The 27,594-nt window shown below is 39.3% G+C and overlaps 1 protein-coding gene across 8 annotated transcripts in view; it reads right to left on the bottom strand.

Moving 5' to 3' along the window:
* Positions 1-14,854: 14,854 nt before the first annotated feature.
* The window catches only part of ZMYM2 (zinc finger MYM-type containing 2), a 128,938-nt gene continuing 116,198 nt past the window's right edge, over positions 14,855-27,594 (bottom strand). For 5 of the 8 annotated variants that reach the window (XM_023190605.1, XM_023190602.1, XM_023190607.1 and 2 more), the window contains 4 exons: positions 21,885-21,999; positions 21,000-21,251; positions 20,250-20,370; positions 14,855-18,150 (listed from right to left, as the gene is read on the bottom strand). In XM_023190605.1, the coding sequence (XP_023046373.1) occupies positions 17,958-18,150; positions 20,250-20,370; positions 21,000-21,251; positions 21,885-21,999 (681 nt within the window). In that variant the 3' untranslated portion in view covers positions 14,855-17,957. The remainder of the gene's footprint in view (positions 18,151-20,249; positions 20,371-20,999; positions 21,252-21,884; positions 22,000-27,594) is intronic. The other 3 variants (XM_023190606.1, XM_023190608.1, XR_002726044.2) reach the window with 2 other exon arrangements.

Below are 27,594 nucleotides of genomic sequence, written 5' to 3'. Positions count from 1 at the left end.
AAGGGCTAGATGGGGGGAATACTGATATGCTTAGGGGTCAAATTTCAGATATATTTGCTGTATTCAAATGTTTCCTCTTTATGGTTACCATTTTCTTTTCTTTACTGCTTTTACAAAATAATATGACTCCAGGTCAGGCGCAGGGGCTCAAATCTGTAATCCCAACACTTTGGGAGGCTGAGGCGGGCAGATCATTTGAGGTCAGGAGTTTGAGACCAGCTGGCCAACATGGTGAAACCCCGTCTCTACTAAAAATACAAAAATTAGCCGGGCGTGGTGGCGGGCGCCTGTAATTCCAGCTATGTGGGAGTCTGAGCCACAAGAATCACCTTAACCCAGGAGGTGGAGGTTGCTGTGAGCTGAGATCACACCACTGCACTACAGTCTGTGTGATAAAGTGAGACTCAGTCTCAAAAAAATAATAATAATATGACTCCAAACATTGAATAACCTGAAGCAGGATCTTTTACCGATAAGAATGTGAATTTTCCAGAAAGCTGTGATTTAGAAATCCAAACTCCAAAAAGTAATTAAGCATTTTCTGCTTATCTCTGACACAAAACTCTTTAACATCTTTCTTGCCTCATGTCTCTAACCTGCTGCGTTTCACTAGAATGTGTTCCCGTCTGCCTTTCATGATGTGGTGCCAGTCTGCGGCTGCAGCTGTTTGGGGTGTTAACAGAACGCTTGCCCACGTGACGTTCTCATTAGATTCAACAGGATGGAGAAGCTTCTGGTGCGCACCATCAGACTTGGGGGAGAAGGGGAAAGAAGAATGAGAATTTAAACAACAATCTCTCATTTCAGAAGGTTTCCTTTTTCCCAGAAAAGCCTTTGAGTAAAACTCACCTGCACGTTGAGAGCTTCTAGAACGTACCACAGAGCTGGGTTTTCAGGGATAAAATCAACCCCTTCTCTCTTGGTGAGTGCTCCTCCACGTCACTAGCCAGGAACGCTCCTCAAACAGGAGAATCTGTCGGACACTGTCAAAGAGAAAAATCCTCTCCCTCCTTCACACGCTGAGGATTAAAGGAGTTGGAACCGATGCTGACAAGTATACACAGGCATTCCGTGTGGGGACCTGAGGCTGCTAGACTTCCTCACCCACTTAAGTCAAAACGCTGCCTTCTTACCAAAAGCAGCAAGTTCAGGTAGATCTAGATGGGCTCAGGAGACAACAAATACTCCTCTTATAGAATGTTTTCCCTTCAAGCGCAGGATCAATACCATGAATACGGAGTGCATTTGGTGTAAAGGGAATGCGGCCCCGTGCTCTCCAGCGCTGCCATGTTCTGCCTCCCGTTGCCGATGACCCATCTGCAGATGCTGGCACCTTGATGTTGGAGTTCCCAGCCTCTAGAACGGTGAGAAATACATTTCTTTTCTTTATAAACTAGCCAGTCTGTGGTATTCTATTGTAGCAGCACAAAACAGAAGGAAACACTGCCCAACCCGCAGCACATTCCCACGAGCACCCGTTCGGACACCTTGTCCTCCTGGGTAAGCCTTTGCCGATAAGATCTGTCACTCCAGTGAGACTGAGTGCCTTGAAAATGTCCCGAGACACGGGGTGCTTCCTCCAGCCTCCAGTACGGGAGAGATCCTCAGAGAAAGCATTTGATGCATTCCGAATCACACAGTACAGCATGGAAATGCAATGTGGACAGCAACTAATCTGCAGCAACGACATGTGGAAGCAGGAATACGGGGCAGGTGTTCAAAAGATGGTGGGCAGGCTCAGCTTCACCCTGGTTCCTGTGGCTGCGCGACCAACTGTCACTCACCTTCGAAGACCTCATCCCCGCGCTCTGTGGTGCTGGCCCCAGCTCCTCTCTACCAACCTGAGAAGTGCTCTCCTCGTCCTGTTGTGTCCTCTGCCCGCTGTGTGCTCACCTTGGGTGCCATGAGATCACAGGCCCTTTCTTTCTCCCTGTCTGTCTCTCCTATTACACTGTGGGAGATACTTTAAGGAAATATTATTTGTCTCTGTTTACCCCGTGCCTCACAGGGCTGACATGTAGCAGGTCCTTGAATGCTCCCTGAATAAAATCTGACATCTCCTTTCAGCAAGTCAATGAATGTCATACTGAAAACTGCTCTTTGATGCTCAAGTATTTTTCTCTGGTATAAATCATGCTTGAAATAATGGAGGCAAGGTAGTGGCCATTTACGACATAAGACAAAGTTAGAGAGGAATAAATGAAATTAAATAATAAATAAAATGAAATTCCCAAAATACCTTTCTCAAGCTAATGCTTAGTTTACAGATGATAATACTGCAAGCATCAGGCATGAATTAATGTTCTTTGTAGCAAAGGCCTGTATTTCAAATGCACCAATTTAATTAAATTCAGCTTTTCTTATTGTGGTAAAGCAAACATAAAATTCAACATTTTAATCATTTTCAAGTGTATAGCTCAGTGATATTAGGTATATTCACACTGTTGTGCAACCGTCACCACTATCCATCTGCAGATGGTCTAGTCTTCCCAAACGGAAACTCTACACCCATTGAACAGCCATTCCTCATCTTCCCCTCTCCCGCCCCGGCAACCACCACTGTGGCTTCTGCCTCTATGAATTTGCCTACCCTAGTACCTCTTTTTTTTTTTTTTTTTTTTTTTGCCTTTTTTCTTTTTTTGAGTCAGAGTCTTGCTCTGTCACCCAGGCTGGAGTGCAGTGGCCGGATCTCAGCTCACTGCAACCTCCGCCTCCTGGGTTTGAGCAATTCTCCTGCCTTAGCTTTCTGAGTTGCTACGACTACACGCACCCACAACCACGCCTGCCTAATTTTTGTATTTTTAGTAGAGATGAGGTTTCGCCCTGTTGGCCAGGCTGGTCTTGAACTCCTGACCTCAAGTGAGCCTCCTGCCTCAGTTTCCCAAAATGCTGGGATTACAGGTGTGAGACACCGTGCCCAGCCCCTAGCACCTCTTATAAGTGAAATCACACGATAGTCATCCTTTTGTGACTGGCTCATTTCACTTAGCATAATGTTTTCAAGGTTCGTCCTTGTTATAGCATGTGACAGGATTTCCTTCCTTTTTAGGATTGAAAAATATTCCATTGTATGGATAGGCCACATTTTGCTCATCCATTCATCTGTTGATGGACATTTGAGCTGTTTCCATATTTGAGCTCTCATGAATAAATTAAAAGACGAAGTAATACTTTAAGCCATTTAAAAGTAAAGAAGTCATCTCCCCTATTGGCTGTTTTGCTTTCTGCAGCCTCAAAATATTAAATGGAAAATTCTGGAGATAAACAATTATCTAAGGTAAGAGTGCTCAGCCTTTTGAGTGGCGTGATGACGTCCCACACCGTCCGTCCCAAGCCGTCTCACCCTTTGACGCGAGTCATCCCATTGACCAGTGTCTCCACACTGCACTTGCTGCCACCTGTCAGTCACTTAGTAGCCATCTAGATTATCAGACCAAAACATAGTATATATAGGGTTTGGTACTATCCGTGGTTTCAGACATCCACTGGGGGTCTTGAACCATATCCCTCAAGGAGAAGGGGGGCTGCTGTAGCACTGAGAGACATATGATAAAAACCAGCAGTGCCCTGCCCACTCCAGATTCCTCTCCTGTTGCTCTCCAAGAGCAGCACCTCTCCTGTCACGGAGCTCTTTCTCCTGGTCACTACGGCCATATTTCTAAACATACTTCAGTGCATTTTTTTGGTTTTAGTTTTTAAATTTTCATGTAATCTACTGACTTCTCACCACAGAAGAGTTGGCTCTTCTACATACATACCCCCCTCACATATCCATCCATACCTATGTCCCCTTTCCATCATCCCAAGACCACCACAGCATACATCTTGATAGAATCATGTTTCAGTGTTTATAGTACTATGTATGTCAGTCGGGATCATCTGGAGACAGAATCCACACCAGTAACACTAACAGGGAAAATTTAACATAAAGAATTATTAACTAGTAATTAAGGAATGAATTCCTGGGAGACATAAAGTGAACATTGGAGAATGCAGGAACAGCAGGTGTAGAGAGCAGCTGTTACCTCTAGGATGGAGGGAAGGCAGCAAGGCAGGACCAAGGCTGAGGCTGCGGCCTATGGTAGAGTCAATGAGGTGCTGAGGCTGGGCCGATGGGCAGAAGTCACCACTGATTTGCCAATGAAACTCACAGGAAAACTCCCCCCGGGGTTCTGCTGGCAGTCTCTCCACGAAAACAAGAAAAATGAGGACTGAACCCCAAGAAAACCCTTTCCTCTTGCAATGTCTTCCCATGCCCTTTACTGCAAGCCTTGCCATTGTAACGGCCAGCAAACGGGAAATGCTTACAGGGTCCAGCTCCAGGAGCACAAAGAAAGGTAGAAGGATGGATTTAGAGCCAAGAGATGATAAAGTGACAACCGGGGCACGATGATACGTCACACAGCTGCCTGAAAGCTTGTCGCCATCCTTCAGCGCCTCTCATCCGGGCTGCAGCTCCTGTTTCCTGGATCCCCTTTCCTCATTCATAATCTCATTTCGGCGGAACAGAGCCACCTCTTGACAATGACATCTAAGGGGGAAACTTTCTGAGAACTTGCGGATCTGAAAATGTCCTTCCTCCACCGCATAGGTCGGCTAGACATAGAATTTCAGGTTGGAAATAATTTTTTCCAGCATTTTAAAGGCTTTACAGCACTGTTTTTCTTAACTTCCAGCACTGCTGTCAAATCATGTTCTGATTCCAGATATTTTGTATGTAATCTGCGTTTTGGATTTTTTTTCTCCCTCTTTGGAACCTTGTAGAATCTTTGCTTCACATCCCATTTTTTGAAATTTCACGACGATGTGTTTTGGTCTGAGACTTTTTAAATTAATTACCCTGGGCACCCTGTGCCCTTTCAACATGGGTAATCTCACTTTCCCATTCTAGAAACTTTTCGCAGATTATCTTTTTGCCATTTTCTTCCCCTGCACTTTCTCCACTCTCTCTCTCTCTCTGGAATTTGCAGTTGTCTGATAGTGGACCTTCTGGGTTAAACCATAGGATTAAAAAAAATCTTTTTCTTACTTTGCCCTTCTTTATCTTTTTGCTCTACTTTATGTGAGATTTTCTTAAATTTGTTATCCAGTCTTTTGACTGAATATTTTATTTCTGCTATCATATTTTGAATTTTTCCAAGTCTTTCTTAATATTCCTTTTTCGTAGCCTCTGATTCTTGCTTCCTGGATCTATCTTTTTTTTTTTTTTAATCGAATTAAAGTTTTCCTTTGTTTCCTACATTGTAGCACTTTTTTCCCATTTCCTTCTTGTTTTGGTTCTCTTTCATGTCGAAAGCTTTCTTCAAATGTCTAGTCCATGCTTACCTAGAAAGGGAGCTCTGTGGACCTGAGGAGGGTTTCCTGACTACTGGCATTCACTGTAAGGTCATTGTGCAGAATCGTGATGTCAGCAGCTGTAGGTATTATTGTCATTTGTCCTGGGCTGTTTATCCCCCCAGAGAGGAATCATCAGATCTTCTGCAAGCCTGGCCTCAAGCATCCTGGGTGCCAAGCAGTAGGGCTCTCACTTTCAGCTGTAGACTGGCATGCACCCCGCCAGCCTCAGTCTTGTCAAGCCTCTCTGAGTCCCAGACTTCTCTACTGCACTTTTTCCAGAGACTAAACCTCAACTCCTACCTGTGGGGAATGGCTGCTAAGGCTGGGGGGAGGATCTTGGAAAGGACTACATGGTTTTACTGGCAGTCTTTTAAACAATCGCCTGTATCTGATCTTCAGAGTGTCTGATGCTTCCAATTCCTAAGACTTTTTGGAGTTCTGGGGCATAATTGCTAGCTTTTGGTTAGCTTTCCTTTTTTACCAACATGTATTTTAAGTTTCTAGGCAGCGTAGTGATTAGGCACACAAACTTGGAGCCCAGACTGCCTGTTGGAACCCTCGTTTCATTTGCTAGCTGATGAGTGTTGGCAAGTTATTTGAACTCTTTGTGCCTCAGTATCTCCATATGTAAAACGGGGATAATAATACACTACTCTGTAATAGCTTACGGCAGGGGCCAGCACACCACAGCCATCAGTGCAAATCTGGCCCATGGCCTGTTTATGTATGGCCTATGAGCTAAGAATGGTTTTCACATTTTAAACGGTTGTAAAGAATAAAAAAAAAAAAAAAACTCATAAAAGGACATGCAACAAAATGTTAGTAAGAGGTGAAACCAGCTGGGCTTCTGGATTGGGTGAGGACTTGAAGAACTTTTGTGTCTAGCTAAAGGATTGTAAATGTACCAATCAGCACTCTGTGTCTACCTAAAGGATTGTAAATGGACCAATCAGAGCTCTGTAAAATGGACCCATCAGCGCTCTGTAAAATGGACCAATCAGCAGGACATGGATGGGGCCAAATAAGGGAATAAAAGCTGGTCCCCCGCCACCAACCACCAGCGGCAACCTCCTGAGGTCCACTTGCAGGCTGTGGAATCTTTGTTCTTTTCCTTTTCACAGTAAGTATTGCTGCTGCTTAACCTTTGGGTCTGTACTATCTTTATGAACTGTAATACTCACCGTGAGGGTCTGCGGCTTCACTCCTGAGGTCAGCCAGACTACGAACCCACTGGAAGGAAGAAACTCCGGACACATCTAAAAACATTTGAAGGAATAAACTCTGAAGAGTTGTAGCACTCACCGCGAGGTCCGGGGCTTCATTCTTGAAGTCAGCGAGACCAAGGACCCACTAGAAGGAATTCAGGACACATTGGGAGGTCCACAAAGCCTCAAATACTCGCCCTTTGGCCCTTAACAGAAAGGTTTTCCACCCTTTGGCTTATAGGGTGGTTGTATTAGCTGCGTTAATATAGCTAAAGTGCTGGAACAAAACATCTATTCCCCAAGTTGGAGGTATATAGTCAATACATGTAACAGAGTTTTCAGTGTACGGGTGGCATTTAAAGCCATTGAGACTACACTGACTACTCTTACCAATGTCACTCGTGACCTCTATGTTAAATCCAGTGGGTAATTCTTTTTTTTGTTTTTGTTTTTTGAGACAGCGTTTTGCTGTATCACTCACCTAGGCTGGAGTGCAGTAGTGCAATCATAGCTCACTGCAGCCTGGACCTCCCAGACTCAAGCGATCCTCCTGCCTCAGCCTCCTGAGTAATCAGATTTAAGTTAGATAAGAGGCTCAAGAACTGAGCTGTGGACATCCTAACTTTAAGAGGTTAGGGATTAAGGGGTTAAGGACGGTATTAGCAAAGAATACTGAGAAGAGCCATATGAAGTAGGAGAAAAATCAGGAGACCACAGAATATAGGAAAGTAAGTTCAAAAATATGTTTCAAAAAGGAAGTCATGCGCTGCAGTTTAAAATGCTAAGTAGTATGATGATTAAGAATTACCTACTGGGCCGGGCATGGTGGCCCACTCCTGTAATCCCAGCACTTTGGGAGGCTGAGGTGGGAGGATTGCTGGGGCTCAGGAGTTCAAGACCAGCCTGGGAAACATGGTGAAACCCCATCTCTGCAAAAAGTACAAAAATTAGCCAAGCATGGTGGAGTGCACCTGCTAGACCTAGTTACTCAGGAGGCTGAGGCAGGAGGATCGCTTGAGTCTGGGAGGTCCAGGCTGCAGTGAGCTATGATCGCACTACTGCACTCCAGCCTAGGTGAGTGACACAGCAAAATGCTGTCTCAAAAAACAAAAACAAAAAAAAAGAATTACCCACTGGATTTAACATAGAGGTCAGGAGTGACATTGGTAAGAGTAGTCAGTGTGATTTGGGACAAAAACCTTGATATCTGAGAGAAAACAGGAATCACAGGCTAGACAACTTTTGAGGAATTCTGCTATAACGGAAAGCAGAGAAATGAAGTGGAGGGAAGTAGAGTTTAAAAAGGGTTGTTTTAAAGATGAGATCGACAGCAGCTTTTGTGCTACAGTGAACAATCAGTATGCTTACAGGTGGGTAGAAGTGATGGTGGGATCAATGCTTTTCATTGCTTTAAAATTGTACTTAGGTCAGGCACAGTGGCTCACGCCTGTAATCCCAGCACTTTGGGAGGCCGAGGCAGGCAGATTGGTTGAGGTCACGAGGTCAAGACCAGCCTGGCCAACATGGTGAAACCCCGTCTCTACTAAAAATACAAAAATTAGCCAGGCATGGTGGGACGTGCCTGTCATCCCAGCTGCTCAGGACGCTGAGGCACGAGAATTACTTGAACCCGGGAGGAGGAGGTTGCAGTGAGCCAAGATTGCGCCACTGCACCACAACCTGGGCGACAGAGCAAGACTCAGTCTCAAAAATAAATACATAAATAAAAGTGCATTTAAAAGATATTGAAGTAGAAAGCAAAGTTAACAACTTAAGGAGGAATTGGCAAGTTCAGGCTGCAGACCAAGTCTTACCTATGACCCATTTCTACAAGACACACTAGCTAAGGATGGTTTACACATTTTTTGATGGTTGGAGACATTTTAAAAAATATTTTGTGGCATATAGCATTCAAGTATTTCCATGAATAAGGTTGTATTAAAACACAGACACACTTTTTCACTTATGTATGGCCTTTGGTGGCTATTTCGCTGCAAGGGCAAGGCTGAGGAGCTGTGACGGAGCAGCCTGTGGCACTCTCAGCTCTGTGCTGCACTTAGCACACTGCAGTGAGGGCTTCACATCAGTGTTTCAAGTGCCATGCACTTTGCCACGCCAACATCTTATTTTCACCAGTGCAAACTCACCATGTTAAAGCAATTAAAACATCCTTTGGGTGCTCTGATGTTAAGGCACAGTGGAGTTGGATTCTGCTATTGCATTAGCTGGCTTTGTGTTTATTGTGAAATGACACGATAGCGATGCTAAAGAACACAGTGTCCATCAACATGACCAGACTGAGCCCTCCTCACAGTATGTCCAACTCACAGGAGAGCAGCGGTCAGAAAAATTAGAAAATTTGAAACAGAACCTCTCACTCCAGCACAATTTCCTCAAAAAATAAAAAATTCAAATGAAGCTGCAACCAAAGTAAGTTTCCAGCGGCTCATTTGTTAGCCAAGCAAGGAAAGCCACTTCCCAATGGTAAATTACTTAAATTGTATGTGATTGCAGCAGCCAAAGAAATGTATCCAGAGAAAGTAAGCTTGTTTAAGAGTACTGGCCTTTTGGCAAAAAGACTTGAAGACTTGAAGAGTCATTTAAAATTTTGAAAACAAGGTAGATGTTTTCAAGTGTTTTTCTTTGCTCTTGATGATTTTTTACCGACACTGCTTAGGTGTCTTCAGTGTGTCTCATTACAAGTTTAAAGTGACTGAAGAATTATTAGCATCTATGAGTAGATCTGTAGGTAAAGTGGAGAAAACCTGAAAATAGAATTGGCTGAGTGCAACTAATGGTGGCAAAATTATGAAGCAGAAAAAGTCTTAGTTGAAATGTAAATGTTTAAAGCCTAAGGTTGTTCATGGTATTATTTATCAGCAGTGCTTTGCAGTAAACACGTCGTGAATGGATCACGGGTTACGGAACCAGCAGTGTCAATGGCGAACTTCATTCACTTTCATGGATTTAACTATCGTCAATTCTGTGAACATCTGTCAGACAGCACAGGTGAATATCCTAACTTGCCCTACCACACAGCAGGTCAACGACTTGGCAGCAATCAAGTTTTATTTGATGTTTTGAGCTCAGGGCAAAGACGGCATTTGTTCTGAATGAGATAAACCACACTCATCCACTACGATTCAACACTGAATAGCTCTGGAAGTTATTTTGTTGCAAGCTTGATGACGTTTCTTGATGAATTCACCCTAAAATTACAAGGCAAAACAGCGCTTAAATGCAAAACGTACTGCAATAAGGTTATTTCAGTTAATGATGACAACTAATGTTGCTTGAATCACAAGTAACATCAAGCTGCTTATGCAATTCTCATGCTGTCAAAAGTCAAAAGCAATGGCATTCCCATCCCCACACATTGAGCAGACACGTTGCCAGTCTCAAACTAGAGTTCCAGCAGTGTTTTTCAGAGCTCAATGCAAGTGTGAAGGAAATTTCTGTACTTCAAAATCCATTTAATTGTGAAACTGAGCAGATCACATCTAACTTTTAACTGAAGGTGATTAATCTGCAACACAGTAACATGCTGAAAGGTAACTATCAAGAGAACGATCTAACGGAATTGTACAAATGCTTTCCAAGTGATGAATATTTTACTATAATCATACGCTCATGGACTGTTATCAGTATTTGGCAGTATTTACCTGCTTGAAAAGATTTTTTTTTATTTTTTTGAGACGGAGTCTCGCTCTGTCACCCAGGCTGGAGTGCAGTGGCACAATCTCGGCTCACTGCAAGCTCTGACTCCCGGGTTCACGCCATGCTCCTGCCCCAGCCTCCCAAGTAGCTGGGACCACAGGCACCTGCCACCACGCCCGGCTAGTTTTTTGTATTTTTAGTAGAGACGGGGGTTTCACTGTGCCCGTCAGGAAGGTCTCCATCTCCTGACCTTGTGATCCGCCCGCCTTGGCCTCCCAAAGTGCTGGGATTACAGGCGTGAGCCACCGCGCCCGGCCTGAAAAGACATTTTCAGAGATGAAATACATTAAAACCTAACAAGTGAACATTTGCAATCAATTTTGATCATAGCCAACTACTTACTTTGAACTCCAATTAAGTGAACAACAGTCCCCTAAAAAGCATTCTATCCCTCTCATTAGACTTGATTAAGAAAAATTGTACTCAATTATTATTTCGAATTTTGTCAGTTAAAAAAATACACGGACATTCCTCTAAGTACTTACATAATATCGTCAATGCTGCCTCTTGGTCTGCAAGGCCTAAAATACTCACTCTCCGGTCCTTTACAGAAAAAGCTGACCAACCCCTGAGAATATAGAATGGGGAAGTGTTCATGTGCAGCGGGAAAGGTATGGGATGGCAATCCAGCTGCCAGGTGTGCTCCTCTCGGCAGTCAGCTGCCGACGTGCAGGTGGGGCAAGCAGGGCAAGTGTATGGAGCACGCTGGGGCTGGCTCTGCTAAGCTCTGCTAAGTTCCTTTCTATGTATCCATCTGCTATCTTCCACAATTCTGCTGCAGGCTCACCTATTCCTTTTGTCTCCGCATATGCTTACTAAACATTTGCTCTACCAGTTGAGAAGAGGTTCGTGGATGATTGGGGTAGCCTGGGAGGACTACCTATTTCAGTCTGTCACAGACATGAATGGCCAAGTAGTTCAGGAGCACCCGTGGGCTTTTAGACACAAAGACCTAATGTGGGTCACACCTCTGCCACTTCCTAGTTGTGTGACCTTAGGCATTCGCTCATCTTCAGACTGGGAATAGTAATACCCACAATACATCAGGGGTTGGCACACAGGAAAGCCCTGCAAGAACTATTGCTTTTATTCTCACAGTAACTCAAGGAAAAAAGCATCTTGCCTCAAACTTACAGCAAACAAGTAGAGAAATGGATGACTCAAATACTACACCACACTAGCTTTGACTAGCCACTTACCTATTACGGCAAAATGAAAAGCACATGTCCCCACAGGTCACAACTTTCTGGAGTTCAGTGTAGATAAACGTCAGAAAGTGACATCTGAAAACAAAATGGGAGGTGCAGCCTAACACCAAATCCTTCTGTACATAGTGCGGAGTTGCTTTCTCCTAGGGGAAGGCTTTCACACTTTGAAAACCATAAAAATGGTTTACATTTGCCAACCAATGCACACGAGTATAAAACAAAGTTCATGAAGAAAATGCCTTTATTATGTTCTATTCCATGCAATTCTATTTCATTTTTTAAAGTGTAGGTGGACCACTTTTTAGACTGTAGTATGGGTTTTTAGCCAAGGTGTTTAAAATGCAACTCTCGGGGAGACTTGCACCCAGACTTACTAAACCCATCTCCAGTGGGCAGACCAGAAACCCCCAGTTTAACGAAATTCACAAGTGATGTTTAAGTGTCACTATTCTGAGCAGTACTACAGACCATCAAGTCCTACATCTTCATCTCCTTGGCTCTCACAAACGGAAGGTTACAACTCAAGCTGTACTAGTATGCTGAACAAATCAGAAAAGATACACACCCACACACAAACGCAAGGGAAGTGTTCAAAGGCACACCAAAAAACAGGTATTTCTTCATTGATCACAGGTCGTATTTCCAATGGTTCCTTTATTTTCAAAATTCTTAAAAAGTACCTGTAATCATTGATTCATTCAACAAACATTTATTAACACCTAATAGGTGCTAGGGACTTTTCTAGGTGCTTGGGATCCAACAAGGGAAAAATTCCCTACATTACATTCCAGCCAATTATGTTCTCCTCTTACAGCAAGGTGACTGGTTAAAAACTGAATGAACAAACACTGATTCATCACCTCTAATGATCGAGAGCCTTCCACCTGGTTCACTCTTATTTTTCAATGTGCTCATCTCCGCATCCTAAAAGCCGGTACCTCTCCCTTTCCAGAATGGGGACAGACAGGTGTAATGGTGAAGTCTGGAACCGCAGTCAGGAAACGGAGTTGTGTCACAAAAAAGTAGCTTCTTGAAAAATTACTTGATCAGGATATTTTACTCAAAATACAAGTGTGATCATGCTCAATAAGGCCTAAGTGCCCATCTTATTCTGATATTCCATCACATTCCCATTTCTCCCAGACTACGCTAAGTCCTCGAGAGGAAGGGCTGGGTCTGAATTCTGTGTTCCCAGCACCTGGAATAATTAGCGTGTGGAAGAATCTGAGTATTTGTTGAATGAATAAATGACTGGCGCCACGGCAAGACTGCAGCTCTTCATGAACGTTTATTTACGTAGAATACTTGTAACGCTCCAAGTATTGAGGCAAGATGAAAAGTAAAAGAAAGCAATTGTTAAGTCTTTCAAAATTCCGTAATGGTTCTAGAATTGCCATTTATATATATGCCTGTTTTAACAACTTCATGCATTTTTCTTAAAAATCTAATACACGAATTCTAAAGAAGAAAGTCTTCAGTTACCTCTACCAAAGCTAAGCAATTTAAAAAGGGGGGGAAATGGCTACGAATTTCATTGGAAGGAAAATTCTAGACCCGACACCAGTTTCCTTGTAGAGGTCAGCAATCCCTAACCACCAGTTCTGAGATCCAAAAAAAATCTGAAAACCTAGTTTTTCCGTTAAGTTTCTGAGAAAAATTGACCTAAACTATGTCAGTCAGATAGCTTGCTGCCTTACACAGTTAATCCCAGTTACTATGAACGTCTCATTTATAACTGCAGAAATACTAACGTTTGATTATGGGGTGTTGCCCCGGGCCCATTGAGGGTGTTATGTAATCTACGTTATATACATCATCTCTGAAAAGGAGAAAATTCTGAAGTCTAAAACCCTAAGGGTTTCAGATAAAGGATTATAGTATACTGACAAACAAAGAAAGTAAAAGCAATGGAAGCCTCATGCTGTATACCATTTGTATACTATTGCCGTCTGCTGGTGTCGATAGAGAACTACAAATACGTAATCCAAATGGCAAGACTTCATCTTGCTTATAGGGTTAAGAGCAGCACACTCGTAACTTGGAAAATAGTTGAGATTTTATTTTCAAAAGTAATTATTATTAAAAAAATCCTTAGTGGATGAAGTTTAAAAAAAAAAAAAAACTCTACAACGTTTGCAAGAATTCGTGTGCTCCATCCATCCTACATAACCTAGAAGCTGGATTACTCATTTGATTCAATGCACTTGAACACCTTTTAGATTTCCCTTTAGTGCATGGTGAGGGTGCTCTAGCTACCCCTTTTGGGTGCTATTTTTAACTCCTCTTGTATTAAGTTGGCCTGAAAGCCACAGATAAGGACCTATGCCATCAACACCGTGCCATCAAAATATCCAGAAATCGCTCTACTGACCGTTTCCAAGAGCTAAAAGCGATGTCCAGGTTACAGGATCTCACGTTTCATAGACTGCGTCATCACAGACGGTCGTAATCCTCTCTGTGAACCCTCTTCTAGACCATAATGGCCTTTTGAGGTACTTCTGTGTGTCCACAATGATCTCTTTCTATTCTACCATCAATACTCTAAGTTCTCTAGGAGTTTAAATATACTGTATGTCTTGTTTACCCCCAAAAGATGTTTTTTAACACTAATGTCTTCTTTTGCTTTCTCTTCCTCCCTAACTACCATGGTTAGCAGCAGCCTTTTAGCACAGAGGAAACATAAAACAAATACTAACTTTTGTGATAATGAATTTTAGTGTGCTGCATTTACTTCTGAGGAGTTATCTGAATTGGACTTTTAAAATTAGGCCTAACATGTTCTTAGTGTTAAGGTTATTTTAGAAAAGATCTTTCTCCTCTCCAGGAAAAATGTGTCTTTAAATAAATCACAAGGATTCAATGTCAGCCATCCAGAAAGAATAAAGACCTAAGATCCCCGAAGAGCTACAATTGTTCTTTTCATTGCACAAGAGAAAATATGCTGCTAAGATTGACACCTCTTAACAACTAATGGTCTGTGGTTCTCTTCTTAATATTTACAGGTTAAATCTTACATTCCCTTTCTTTCTTTCTTTCCCAAAAGGCCTAAATTCATGAACTTGTTTAACTCAGTAACTAAACAGGACATCACTTGCCCAGATTTTAGGGACCTTCCCTTTTCCACTTCATTAAAAGACAGGGGATCACAGTCACTTACTTGAGGTATCCCTCTGACATCTAACTTCCCTGTAAAGAAAACAAAGTACAAATTGGGACAGCATTTTAAGTTGTTTCTATTCTCAGATCCAAACTGTTACCGATAACCTGTTCTGGACATCAACTTCTAAACTCATATAATCCTCAGAACACAGCGGAATGGAATAACTGAGATTCAAAATCTTCTCTAAAAATGAGTAAGGGGCTTATTAAGGGGGAAATCCAAAAGTATGTAATTTAAAGAAATTTATTCTTTAAAAATATTTTCATGTACACTTTTCATGACTATTTTGAGGGGAACAAGGAGATTATCCTACAGTCAATATTAGCTTAAAAACATAAGTGACACGTATAACAATACATTTTGGAAATAACTGGCATAATAAAAATGCAAATGTTTGTAGTGATTTAAGGCTGCAAGATATTTAAGATCTCAGATTAAATGAACCCACATTAGAGTAATGCAAACCAAAACTTGCAATTTTATGATTTCTTCATACTATAACCCTTAATACTATGCATAAAGAAGTTACCCCATTCCCAAGTCATAACTAGAAAGGACAAAGGGAAAGTCCGTCAGAAAAACAGTGATAAATTTGAATGCATAGTACAATATGCATCCTCCTCCTATTTCAATGTTTAACATACTGACAACCCCATTTAATAAAAGAAAACCATGAGTTACTATTTAAGCAAAAATTATTTTTATGGAAAAAAAAAAAGTTGAGCTTCTTGCCTAGAAAAATCCTTTAATATCTATGTCACCTAATACAGTAAAGACTTTTAAAATGTGTTAATGAAGATTCAATTTGCATGGGAAATCCACTTTCTTCAATGTGGATAAATATTTTTCATTGGATCATTTTAAATGGCAAAATCTTCAGAAAACAGAACAGAAAAATATAGCATCTTCAATAAACATTTCAAGACAATAAAGTTATATTTACAGGATGCTATCTATAATCAGAGATCACCTAGAAGCAAAAGGAAATTGCTATCATTTCATTGTCCTTTTCTCCGCAGTCAACTATGACCACTTAAACTAAGATCCAAGAATCAATGAAATGTGTTCTAGGTGAAGTAAGTTTCACAGAACAAACAATTCTCATAAAATAAGTTTTTCTTTTTCTTTTCCCCCTGAGAATCAAGTTAATCTATCGTTGGATTGCAATCAAGACAAAGACAAGAGCTCTAAATCCTCAATCATGTCAAGATCAAAATTATGTAGACATTTCCACTTAGAAAAGCTAAAAACGTACAAATGAAGAAACTGTAAATAGCAAGACAAGGTGCTTGATAGTAGTACTACGGCAGAAATTTATGGTATTTGGTAACATATACAATAAGTGACACCTGGGAAAAACTTTATTGCTCTTGATGGAATATAGCACCACTTTGAAGACTAAAAGATGGTTAGAATTAACCACCTTTTAATCAACAATAGGCATTAATAGGAAAAGTGCTAAAAGAAGTAGTTCTGGAAAAAGGTAAGTTAGAGGAAATTTTTGTATTATATATTTTAAATGTTACCCACTGTCTTCGTTAAATAGACAATCATCAATCTATTTTGGTAATCTAATATCAGATTTGCTACTATCAGTCTGATTATCACTCAACAATATAAAATCAAGGGACAGAAAAGTCATTAAACTTATAAAACAAGTTAGAACATTATAAAGTAATTTTAGGCCAAAAACATTCAGATAATTATTGCTTAATATACAATAATGACACCTGTGAAATTTTCCAAATCAGAATTGAGAAAATTTCTTTTGTGTGCTGTAACATTTATCCTATGGGAGAGAGGAGTATCTAAGGATGTGTAGCAATTGCTAGCCACTACGGAAAATAGCTCAATTTTCCCCTGAACAATTTCTAAACACTAATGCTACCATGGTCATTCAGGAATCAGAAGAAAACATGATTACACACATGCTAGAAAACGGCCAAATGCTTTCAAGATAATTTGCAGCTAGCACTTTGTTCAGTCTTTAGAAAGTAGATTTTAAGTTTCCTTATTCTAAAAGAAAAGGTCTGAATGGATAAATTGCTATGCAGAAGCACAAATTTTTTTTAAATGCAACCTTCTATAAGAAGTAATTTAAAAAGCCAAACAATCTAACATTAAATGGGATTTCCTCTGAGATTGACTTTCTCTATTAGTTTCTTTCTTTGTTCCTCAATCATTTGCAATATCAGAATTACTACACTGGTAATCTTCATAATAAAATGTGATCCTATCTTATGTAACGTAGCTTGACTTTCTGTAACTATTTCAGGAGTGGAATTTCTAAAAATAATTTTATCCAATGTAAACAGGCACAAGAATTCTAACAAAATTGCTAAGTTTTAGAGTACTACACAGGTAACATTGCAGCATGATCTGTATCCTTAAGAGGGAAAAAAAGAAACAAAAATCAAACCTCTATAAATGAAGAGGATTTCAGATACTTATGGCTGGCATAAAAGAAAACAGAATTTTATACTTTCATCAGACATTTTTACAAAGGAAATGTCTTGATGATCTTTTCAACTTACAATCATTTATATATATATATATATATACACACACACACATACATACATATATATACATATATATATATATATATTTGTTTTTTTATTGATTGGGTGATGCAGAAAGCCACAAATGAGAAAAGGACACTAAGGTTTTAATAAGGGGAACAAAAACTTGTTTTCACCAGTATAGATTCACATTACAGTACACCAATATTGACAGCATTCTCTTGTCTATTTTTGGTACAGAAGATGGTATCTCTCTACATAACCTTGTTAAGGCTTCAGGAACTAAAATGTAAAACAAAACAAAAAAACCCCCCAAAACAAAACAAAAACCCCAGCCTATTAGTTTACAGTTTATTTTAAAAATTCCGAAAGACACTGCAAGTTCTAAACTTTTAGTAGTGCTACCCATACACAACCATCTGGTTAAGAACCCAGTAAAAGAGCCCCCTTCCAAGGAAGCTTTGCAACAGTAGAGTTGTGCAATATGGATGTTTCTTACTACAAGAAAAAAATTATACATGGCACATTCTCATTCATATTCTGTAATGTAAAAAGTTACGAACATACCTAACCAAATAAATAATAATAAAAAAAGAATTTGAATGTATTTGTTAAGTATCCTAAAACCACTACATAGAATAATGGCAACTTTCACTCACAGATTATTTACATGGTAATACCCAGTGTGGGTACACTGCTACAAAACTCAAAACAGAAGGAGTAAACTTGAAATGTTTTCCATAATAAAGATCTAGCAGCATGACTATCTAATGCTGTTTTATCCCGATTGCTTCTGAAACGTTCCTTTTTAGTCTGTGTCTTCATCCAGTTCATAATTGTCTTTATCATAAATATCTTTTACTAGAAGAACCCGTACAAGCATATTTTCCAAGGTGTTTCGGTCCAGTGAAGTAGATGTATACCAGACAGGGCTATCTGTAGAACTAGAGCATTCTGGTTGCAAATAAAAAACATCCATCCTCTGATTAAGATTCTGTGGACTTTGGAGGTGGGAGGAAAGAGAGGAAAAAGTCAGTTTCACAAAATACATACAAAATTTCCCAGAACTTTCATTTCTTCTTTCAAGAATAATTCAGACCCCATTAATCATGCTATATGACCAGACGCTATGCCTCACTGTCTCCATTATTCCGTCATTAAAATATTCTGTTATTTTCTGTGATAGAGATTATTTCTCACCACAATTTTAACTCTATTTCATTAAATCCAAGACACCATCAATAGACACACCACTCATTATTTTAATGTTACCATTAAGCAAGTAAAACACTGCCAATTATGATTTCAAGGTGCAACAATTTAAACTGTGCATCCCAGTTTCAGAAATAGTGAAACTTGAAAATGTCTTAGAATTGATGAAATATGGCAGCACATAAAATTAAGAAATTCTTACAGCATGACATAATAGAAACTTAATTTTTAAAATACCAACAAGATAATAGTGAGATAGGAATTTCCACCTAACAAATGGTTACTACCAACTGAAGACCCTGACACTATTGCAGCCAAACAGGACTACCCTAAACCATGGTGAGAAATACAGGCTGAGCATCCCTAATTCAAAAATCCAAAATCTGAAACTCTGCCAAAATGACACCAAAAGTGGAAAGTTCCACACCTGACTTCATGTGAGGAGTTTGCAGCCAAAACACAGGCACATAAGACACAGGTTATTCAGCATCCCCAAGGGGAAAATAAAATCACCTTCAGGCTAAGCATAAATAAAATTATCTTCAGGCTACATGTATAAGGTGTATATGAAACACAAATGAATTTCATGTTTAGAGTTGGGTCCCATCCCTAAAACATGCTGTATATGCAAATATTCCAAAATCCAAAAAAGTCTGAAATCTAAAATACTTCTGGTCAGAAGCATTTTGGATAAGGGGCATCCAACTTGTACTACTACCATCCTAGACATGACACTATTGCTTTTATGAGTTCTTGAGGGCCATCCTGGGGACCTCACTGTGATTTATAAATTTGTTTAAATAGGGAAGTACATTTTGAATTCATGCTGACCTTCTGAAAATTAAAGAGTGCTTACTTAAAACAATAGGCAAGCATAAAATAATCTATGATCTCTAAACGTTTTATTGGCTTAACTTTTTTAAATGCCTGTTGGTCTGAGATTGGGGGAAAAAAAATTCCAGAACATGATTCCATTTTTCATACCTGCTTGACTGTTTTCTCTTAAATGTAAAGACTTCACTTATATTTCCACCTATCTATACGACCTTTGAGCATACCTTTACACCGCACATTGGCAAACTATAGCCAGCCACCTGCTTATATGAAGTTTTACTATATTTTACTGTATTTACTATATTTTACTATAACACAGCCACATGCCATGAATTTATATAGAGTATATGGCTGCTTTCTAGTTAGAAGAGAACCAACTAGTTACAATAGAGATACTACAGCCCAAAAAGCCTAAAATATTTACCATCTGACCCTTTAAGAACAAGTCTGTGTCCCTTGCTTTGCTGTCATTGGAATCGCTGTAATTTAAAAGAAAATGACAGGCACAATGGCTCATGCCTGTAATTCCAGCACTTTGGGGGGCTGAGGCACGAGGATCGCTTGAGGTCAGGAGTTCAAGACTAGCCTGGGCAACACAGTGAGACCCTGTCTCTACAAAAAATACAAAAATTAGCCAGCTATGGAGGCACATGCCTGTAGTCCCAGCTACTCAGGAGGCAGAGGTGGGAGTATCGCTTAAGCCCAGGAGTTTGAGGTTGCAGTGAGCTACGATCATGTGCCACTGTACTCCAGCCTGGGTGAGAGAGCAAGACCCCATCTCCCAAAAAAAAAAAAAAAAAAAAAAAAAAAAAAAAAGAAAATGGCAGCAGTGGAAATTTCATTAGTAGAGAGTGATTTCTTAATGTATGCTTAAACTCTGAGTATGATGGGTATTTTCAAAATAAAAGATTGTAACTGAATGAACTTAGGTATAACTGAGAGAGAAGAAATCTCAAAAAGAATCCATTAAAAAAAGTCACTTCTTGGTAATGTTAAATTTAAACCAGCCAACTTCTACCATCATTTTTAAAAGTTAAGTATCATTAACACTCACCTTTTAGACAAGTAGCATTCAAACATCTTCACAGGACATCTGGAAGGATTGGCTGTGTTTTCAATCTGTTCAAATACTGGCTCATCATCTTCATGTTTTCTTTTTCCAGTAGTAATTTTATCTTAAAAAAATAAAAGTGAAATAAACCTCCTAAAATAATCTTGAAGAAAGATATAAACATCACTCCTAGTGTCTGTTATACCAAAGAATAGGGACTAGGTAGGTGCCCCTTGGCTTGGAATTTTAAGTTATGGCTTCTGGTAATGTATAATTTTTCAAACAAAAGGAACTGAGACATCTTAAGAAGACATAGCTTGTCTTATTTTATAAAACAGACAGTCCTTAGGTTCTTAACAAGTGACCCAGGTGGTCTTTAGTAAGGCAAGGTTTGGATATCCCTACCACAGACAATCTCAAAACAAAAATCTGGGCCAGATGTGGTGGCTTATGCCTGTAATCCCAGCACTTTGGGAGGTCGAGGTGGGCAGATCACCTGAGGTCAGGAGTTCGAGACCAGCCTGACCAACATGGAGAAACCGTGTCTCTACTAAAAATACAAGGTTAGACAGGCTTGGTGGCGCCTGCCTGTAATCCCAGCTACTTGGGAGCCTGAGGGAGGAGAATTGCTTGAACCCAGGAGGTGGAGGTTGCAGTGAGCCGAGACTGCACCATTGCACTCCAGCCTGGGCAACAAGAGCAAAACTGTCTCAAAAAATTTTTTTAAATAAAAATAGAAATCTGTTACACTACCTTCATTATCTGTTCCACATAAGGAAGACACTTGGTATCGAAGACACGCTTTGTTTTCCATCGTTAAAGGATTTTTTTTCCAATGCCTAAACACAGTGCCAAAGGAAAGTCTTAAGTGTTGTTCCACTGTTTTCAGGCCAAAATACTTAGTGTTAAAGTAGAACAGTGTATTCAGAAGAGCTACTGGAGAGTGTGATCCTAGTTGTTTTATCCTCCAGAGATAGTCTTCTTCAACTCGAGAGAATATTGACCCTTAAATAGAGAGAACTATTTTAAAAAAATTATAATAAATAAAAGTTTTCATTTAACCATCTAGAAGTAGACACAGTTAACTTAAGGACAAATCTATACCAATTCTTCTTTCATATTAGATCAACTAGAATAATTTTAGAATTACCCATGCAGCTCTTTAACAATACAGAGGCTACTATGGAACTATTATCTATGGAATAAGGGACTGGACGTTTGCTTCTGTTCTTCAGTAGGACAAGCCAAATAGTGGTCAGAAAAAAATGTAAATCTTTTTAAAATTAAAATTCAGGAATTTAAACTCCTGAAAAAAATTGGTGACTCCACACACATACACATTTTCTTCATATATTGAAAACACGGATTTAAGAGAAATTTACATCAGAAGCTCCACTGGAAGGCTTAGGACATGAACATCCAGTCTCATACTCCAGAGAAAGTAGATCACATTTCTTACAAAGTTCTTCATACACACTAGTTATTGACCACATTCGTTTCTACTTCAACAAGAGATGAATGTCAGATGAGCTCAAGAGTAAGTTTTTAGAAAATGTTATCTAATGTAAGTGACTTAATTATAATACTTTCACACATACTCTGTAAAAATAACAACACCTTTATTTAAAATAGCATTACCATCTGGAAGTATGCTTGGTTGCCAGCTTCGCAGTATTTTATTCAATTCTTGCTCAAATGTTTGGTATCCAGGATCAATAAATATGTTGTCTTTTCGATTACTTCCACCCAAGTACTACAAAAAAAAAAAAAAAAAAAGGCCCCACAAACTTTCTTGAAAGAAAATCAACTAATTATAGTGAACATGTTACACTCCGTATTTCTTAAGAAAAAAATATAGCTTTATGTCTTTGAAATGCATACTAAAACATGACTGATTTTATGTATGTACCTAGAAATTAAAAAGAATCATAAATTAATCAACAAGTCTCTTGCCTGAAACACTCAAAGCTGTAATACACACCCCAGAATCGAGAATGTAAAAACTGGATGACAATCTTCAGTCTGTCAGACAAAAAAAAAAAAACAAAAAAAACAAAAACAGAATATTTGACTCCAGTATTTATTATATAGTGGATGAAGAAAAATGTACATTTTAATATAAAAGTGACTTTTTTTTCTTTTTAGTTTTTTTTTCTTATGAAGTCAGAGTAATTAAGGTAATGACTAAAGGAAAACGCTGAGTGGTAAGGATGGGATGAACTGTTCTCTGTAGCTACTGAGAGCTCTAGTCTAGCACTCTGACTTTGTCAGGCTAACGCTTTTTTCTTACTGTCTCTATACTCCTAATTCTCCACCTGTAAAACAAATTTATGAATCTTATAACTTACTGTCACAAACCTAGAAAAATCTTAACAGTGAGGGTGGTTACAGAATCATTTAAAGTATAAACATTAGTGGGACTTAGAGAAAATAACATAAAATTATATGATAATAGCACAAAGAATGAAAGGCAAGAACACTGTTCTCAGGCTCTTAAACTACATGTGAAGTAATAAAATATTATTTGAATGTAGACATGTAATTAAAGATGCAGACTGCAAACCTAAGGTAACAAAACTTAAGAGGTACAAATAATAAACCAATAGTGGAAATAAAGTGGAATCACAAAACATACTAATTCAAAGGAAGGCAGAAAAAGATAAAAAACAAAGAACAGATAGAATACAAAACAACCAGAAGGACAAGAGATTTTAATTCAATGACAGCAACAATCATGTTACATGTAAAAGGTCTAAGCCAAGGTCAGCAAACTCGAGTCCTAGAGCCGTGTCTGGCCCATGCCTGTTCTGATCAAGTGTTCTTGGAATACAGACATACTGGTTCATTTGCATACATACTGCAGCTTTCATGTTGTAACGACATAGCTGAATGGTTGCACGACACAGACAAGCATGACCTATAACCATGTACCATTTGGTCCTTTATTTATAAAGTCTGTTGGTCCCTGGTCTAAACCTCAATTAAAAGACAGATACTGGGGTGGGAGCAGTGGTTCACATCTGTAATCTCAGCACTTTGGGAGGCCAAGGCAGGCAGACAGTTTGAGCTCAGGAGTTCAAGACCAGCTTGGGCAAGATGGTGAAACCCCATCTCTACAAAAAATACAAAAATTAGCCAGGCATGGTGGGATGTGCCTGTAGCTCCAGCGACTTGAGGGGCTGAGGCAGGAGAATCACTTGAGCCTGGGAGGTCAAAGCTGCAGTGAGCCATAAGATCACACCACTGCACTCTAGCCTGGGACAGAGCGGGACTCAGTCTCAAGGGAAAAAAAAAAGAGAGAGAGAGACAGATATTGTCGGATTCAATTTTTTTAAAGGCAAAGTTCAACAATATGCTGTCTACAAAAAAACTATTTTAAATAAAAGAACAGATAAGTGAAAAGTAAAAGAAAAAAATGTACACCATGTATACACTAATCAAAACAGAATGCCATCATCTGAGTTGATCCAATGTTATTCAAAGTAGTCAAAGGAATATTAGTCAGCAAAATTCTAAAATAGTGGAACAAAAACTCCTAAAGTCTTTCAAATACAATGATAGACCAACTGATAAAACCCTTGTAAATCAAGAAAGTAACAATGCTAGGTTTCTCCCAGGCTTTCAGGTTAGTCAAAGGGTAGATGTTCTAAAAATAGCATTTCCTAAACTACCTGGAGATCCTCATTATTATGAATGAGAATAGCAGTGATTGTTTAAAATATAGCAGCATGATTCCAGCTATTTAACGGGACTATAAACTTTTGTATTGTTCCTGTATGTCTAAAAATACAAACTTAGTTGGGCATTACATAAAACAATCACTAAAGTAAAATTCCCAAGTTTAGAATAGCAGTTTATATTTTTTGCTTTTATCATAAAGCAACATGCGTAATAAAAAAATGAGGGAAATGATTCTGAAATAGTTTCATCTGTAAATCTAGTACAAAGAGAAAATTTCGATGTAACATTCAGAACCTTAGCAACAATAATAAACCAAAAACTAAGTTCCCAACTCAGCTCTACTAAAGCAGTTCCTAAAGGAAGTGCCAGCACTTAATCCTCCCGAAAAGGCTTCTCTAGGCAGTCCATGATAAATGATCTGCTGCTCTTGTTACAGAATGAATTACAGTATGTTTGATTACTCATTTCTGGTAGTGTGGGAAGCAATGCCATATTATTGCTGCTGTTATTTTCCATCATAGGCAGTCACAACTTAGAAACATCTGATCTATAGATACATGGTTGCCTGAGCACCAAAGCCCTTGCAATCAATGAGAATCTACAGAAGAAAAGAATGTGTGGTTTCAGGAACAGAGGCAAAGGAGAAGCTGTGAGGAAGAGCAGCAACTTAGAGTAACCAATCCCAGAGAAAACGCCTTGACAGAATAGGCCTGTCTGAAAAGCAGCTTTCTTAATAAAAAAATCGTGACAGAAAGTCTTCAATTATGGGATTTGAATTCGTAAGTATCTTTTTTTTTTTTTTTTTTTTGAGACAGTGTCTTACTCTGTCGCCAGGCTGGAGTGCAATGGCGCAATCCTGGCTCAGGCAACCTCCGCCTCCGGGGTTCGAGTGACCCTCCGGCCTCAGCCTCCCAAGGAGCTGAGATTACAGGCACATGCCACCACGCTAGGCTAATTTTTGCATTTTTAGTAGAGACGGGGTTTCACTATGTTGGCCAGGATGGTCTCCATCTCTTGACCTTGTGATCTGCCCACCTTGGCCTCCCAAAGTGCTGGGATTACAGGCATGAGACACCATGCCCGGCCAATCAGTATCATTTTTTAAAAAATATAAATTCCTTTTTTAAGAGTTACTGGTCTCTCATTTTACTTAGATTTCTTTGGGACTATATATGAGAGAACTAGAGTTCCCTAGATAGTTTTGGAACATCCGTAAAGAGCAGTATTGAATGATAAAAATAACTTAACTATTCTAGAAGCCACATTTTAAAAATTAAAAAGAAACAAGTATAATATTTTACTTAACCCAATATATCCAAAACATGTAATCCCAACATATAAAAATATTTAACATTTTAAAAATACAAATTCTTTGAAATCTTGTATAAATTTTACACACTCAGAACACTTCTCATTTCAGACTAGCCACATTTCAAAGGCCCTGTTTCTTATGGATAAAAAATGCTTGGGAGGGCAAAGCAGCACATTGATAGGTATCTACTTAAACAGAAATTACGGTACTAGTACTTGCAAAGCAAAATGAAAATCTCATAAACACAGCTAACAGAGAGTTGAAAAGCACGTGTTTTAGATACGTTCAGACTACTGGCATGTTTGTTCAGACAAGTATTGTCACTAATATGACAAACATATGGTCTAATAATGTTTTGGAGATCTAACTAAAGCAAGAAACACTATGTGCAACAATATACATAACAATTTTATAAAATTAAATAAAAATTGGGAATATAAGACATAATTTTAGGGCTATCAGATTCTAAGTCTCAAAATCAGTTGTTTTATTAAATGTTATATGAATAAAGCTTCATTAAGAATGATATAAAATATTCCACCATTAATTTAAGCTATCAATCAGTAGTTCTGCACAATAATTTGTTTCAAATATTCCAGCTTTCAGATGCCTATACACTCAAGAAAAAAAAATTTCAAGTATCATTTTTAAAAATACTTAAAACCTTTTCGTGTTTCTCCCTGGATAAAGATGAAATCTAAACATTTAATCAAAGAATAGAGGGCCGGGCGCGGTGGCTCAAGCCTGTAGCCCCAGCACTTTGGGAGGCCGAGACGGGCGGATCACGAGGTCAGGAGATCGAGACCATCCTGACTAACACAGTGAAACCCCATCTCTACTAAAAAATACAAAAACCTAGCTGGGCGAGGTGGCGGCGCCTGTAGTTCCAGCTACTCCGGAGGCTGAGGCAGCAGAACGACGTGAACCCGGGAGGTGGAGCTTGCAGTGAGCTGAGATCCGGCCACTGCACTCCAGGCCGGGCGACAGAGCAAGACTCCGTCTCAAAAATAAAAACAAAAAAGAATAGAGGCCTTTGTGGTATGACTCTTACTTACCGCAGCCCCCAACCTCAATACCCCAAAGCTTTCTCCACTTTACATTACACTTTCCAGCCAGGCTAAGTGGTTCCTGGTAAACTGTGCCCTTGTACTGCCATTGTCCTTCTCTCATCCTTTTGCTGAATACGTTTCTCTATGTACTTCAAAACTCAATTTAAAATTTAAAATTCAATGTCATCTACATTCATATGCTTTTTCATTGTATATACTTAGGTAGAATTAATTAGTCCCAATTCTGTGTTACCAAGTCTGTATACCCCATGAACATAACATTATTTAAATATTCTTTGTCTGTGTATTTCAACTCTTTGAGTGGAACATACTGTAATGGCTTTTAATTCAAACTGCCCACCAGATTCAAAATTTATGAGCTGTGTAACTTTGGCAAGTAACTTTACTTCCTCATAAAAAAATGCTGATAATTATAGTAAAGTTGTCGAGAGGACTGAATGACACATCACGCATGTAGCAAGCATAGTGCACGGAAAGCAGTAAACAGTAAATGTAAGCTGTCAACATGCTTATCTCAATCTCCAAAGCGTACTCCCATGTCCAGAATCCAGCATACAACAGCACTTAATGTTTGCTAAATTAACCAATGAAAGAAGGATTCAAATAGCCTGAATCAACCTCATCACTGCTATTAAAAAACAGAGGCCGGGCATGGTGGCTCACGCCTGTAATCCCAGCACTTTGGGAGGCCGAGGCGGGTGGATCACGAGGTCAAGAGAAGGAGACCAACCTGGCCAACATGGTGAAACCCTGTCTCTACTAAAAATACAAAATTAGCTGGGCGTGGTGGCCTGTAGTCCCAGGTACCTACTCGGGAGGCTGAGGCAGGAGAATCACTTGAACCTGGGAGGCAGAGGTGTGGTGTGCCGAGATCGCGCCACTGCACTCCAGCCTGGGCAACAAGAGCGAAACTCCGTCTCAAAAAAAACAAAACAAAAAACCCAAAAATTCTTAAGGTCTTCTGAATAAAGATTAAATAAGTTTAGAAATCCTCTATGTATTTTAATAGAATTTAATTATTTGAAAAGTACCCATTTACACAGAAATTAAATTAACAAGTCACACTGTGAGTTTACTATATTTTTTATTTTAGTAAATAAAGTTCTTTCTTCTTTAAAAAATATCCCTCTATATAAAAGACTTAACATGTAGAAAGTAAAAAAAAAAAAATTCTGGAGAAAAATTTGGAAAAATGACAAAGACTTATTGTCTGTAATAAACAAGAAACTCACAAACTAAAAAAGATAAACAATGGGGCAATTCACAGAAAAGCAAATGGTCAATA

This window comes from Piliocolobus tephrosceles, chromosome X (genome assembly GCF_002776525.5).
Source record: "Piliocolobus tephrosceles isolate RC106 chromosome X, ASM277652v3, whole genome shotgun sequence".
NCBI classification, from domain to species: domain Eukaryota; kingdom Metazoa; phylum Chordata; class Mammalia; order Primates; family Cercopithecidae; genus Piliocolobus; species Piliocolobus tephrosceles.
Note: the sequence above shows the minus strand (reverse complement) of the source record. Positions and strands in the feature narration are given on the sequence as shown.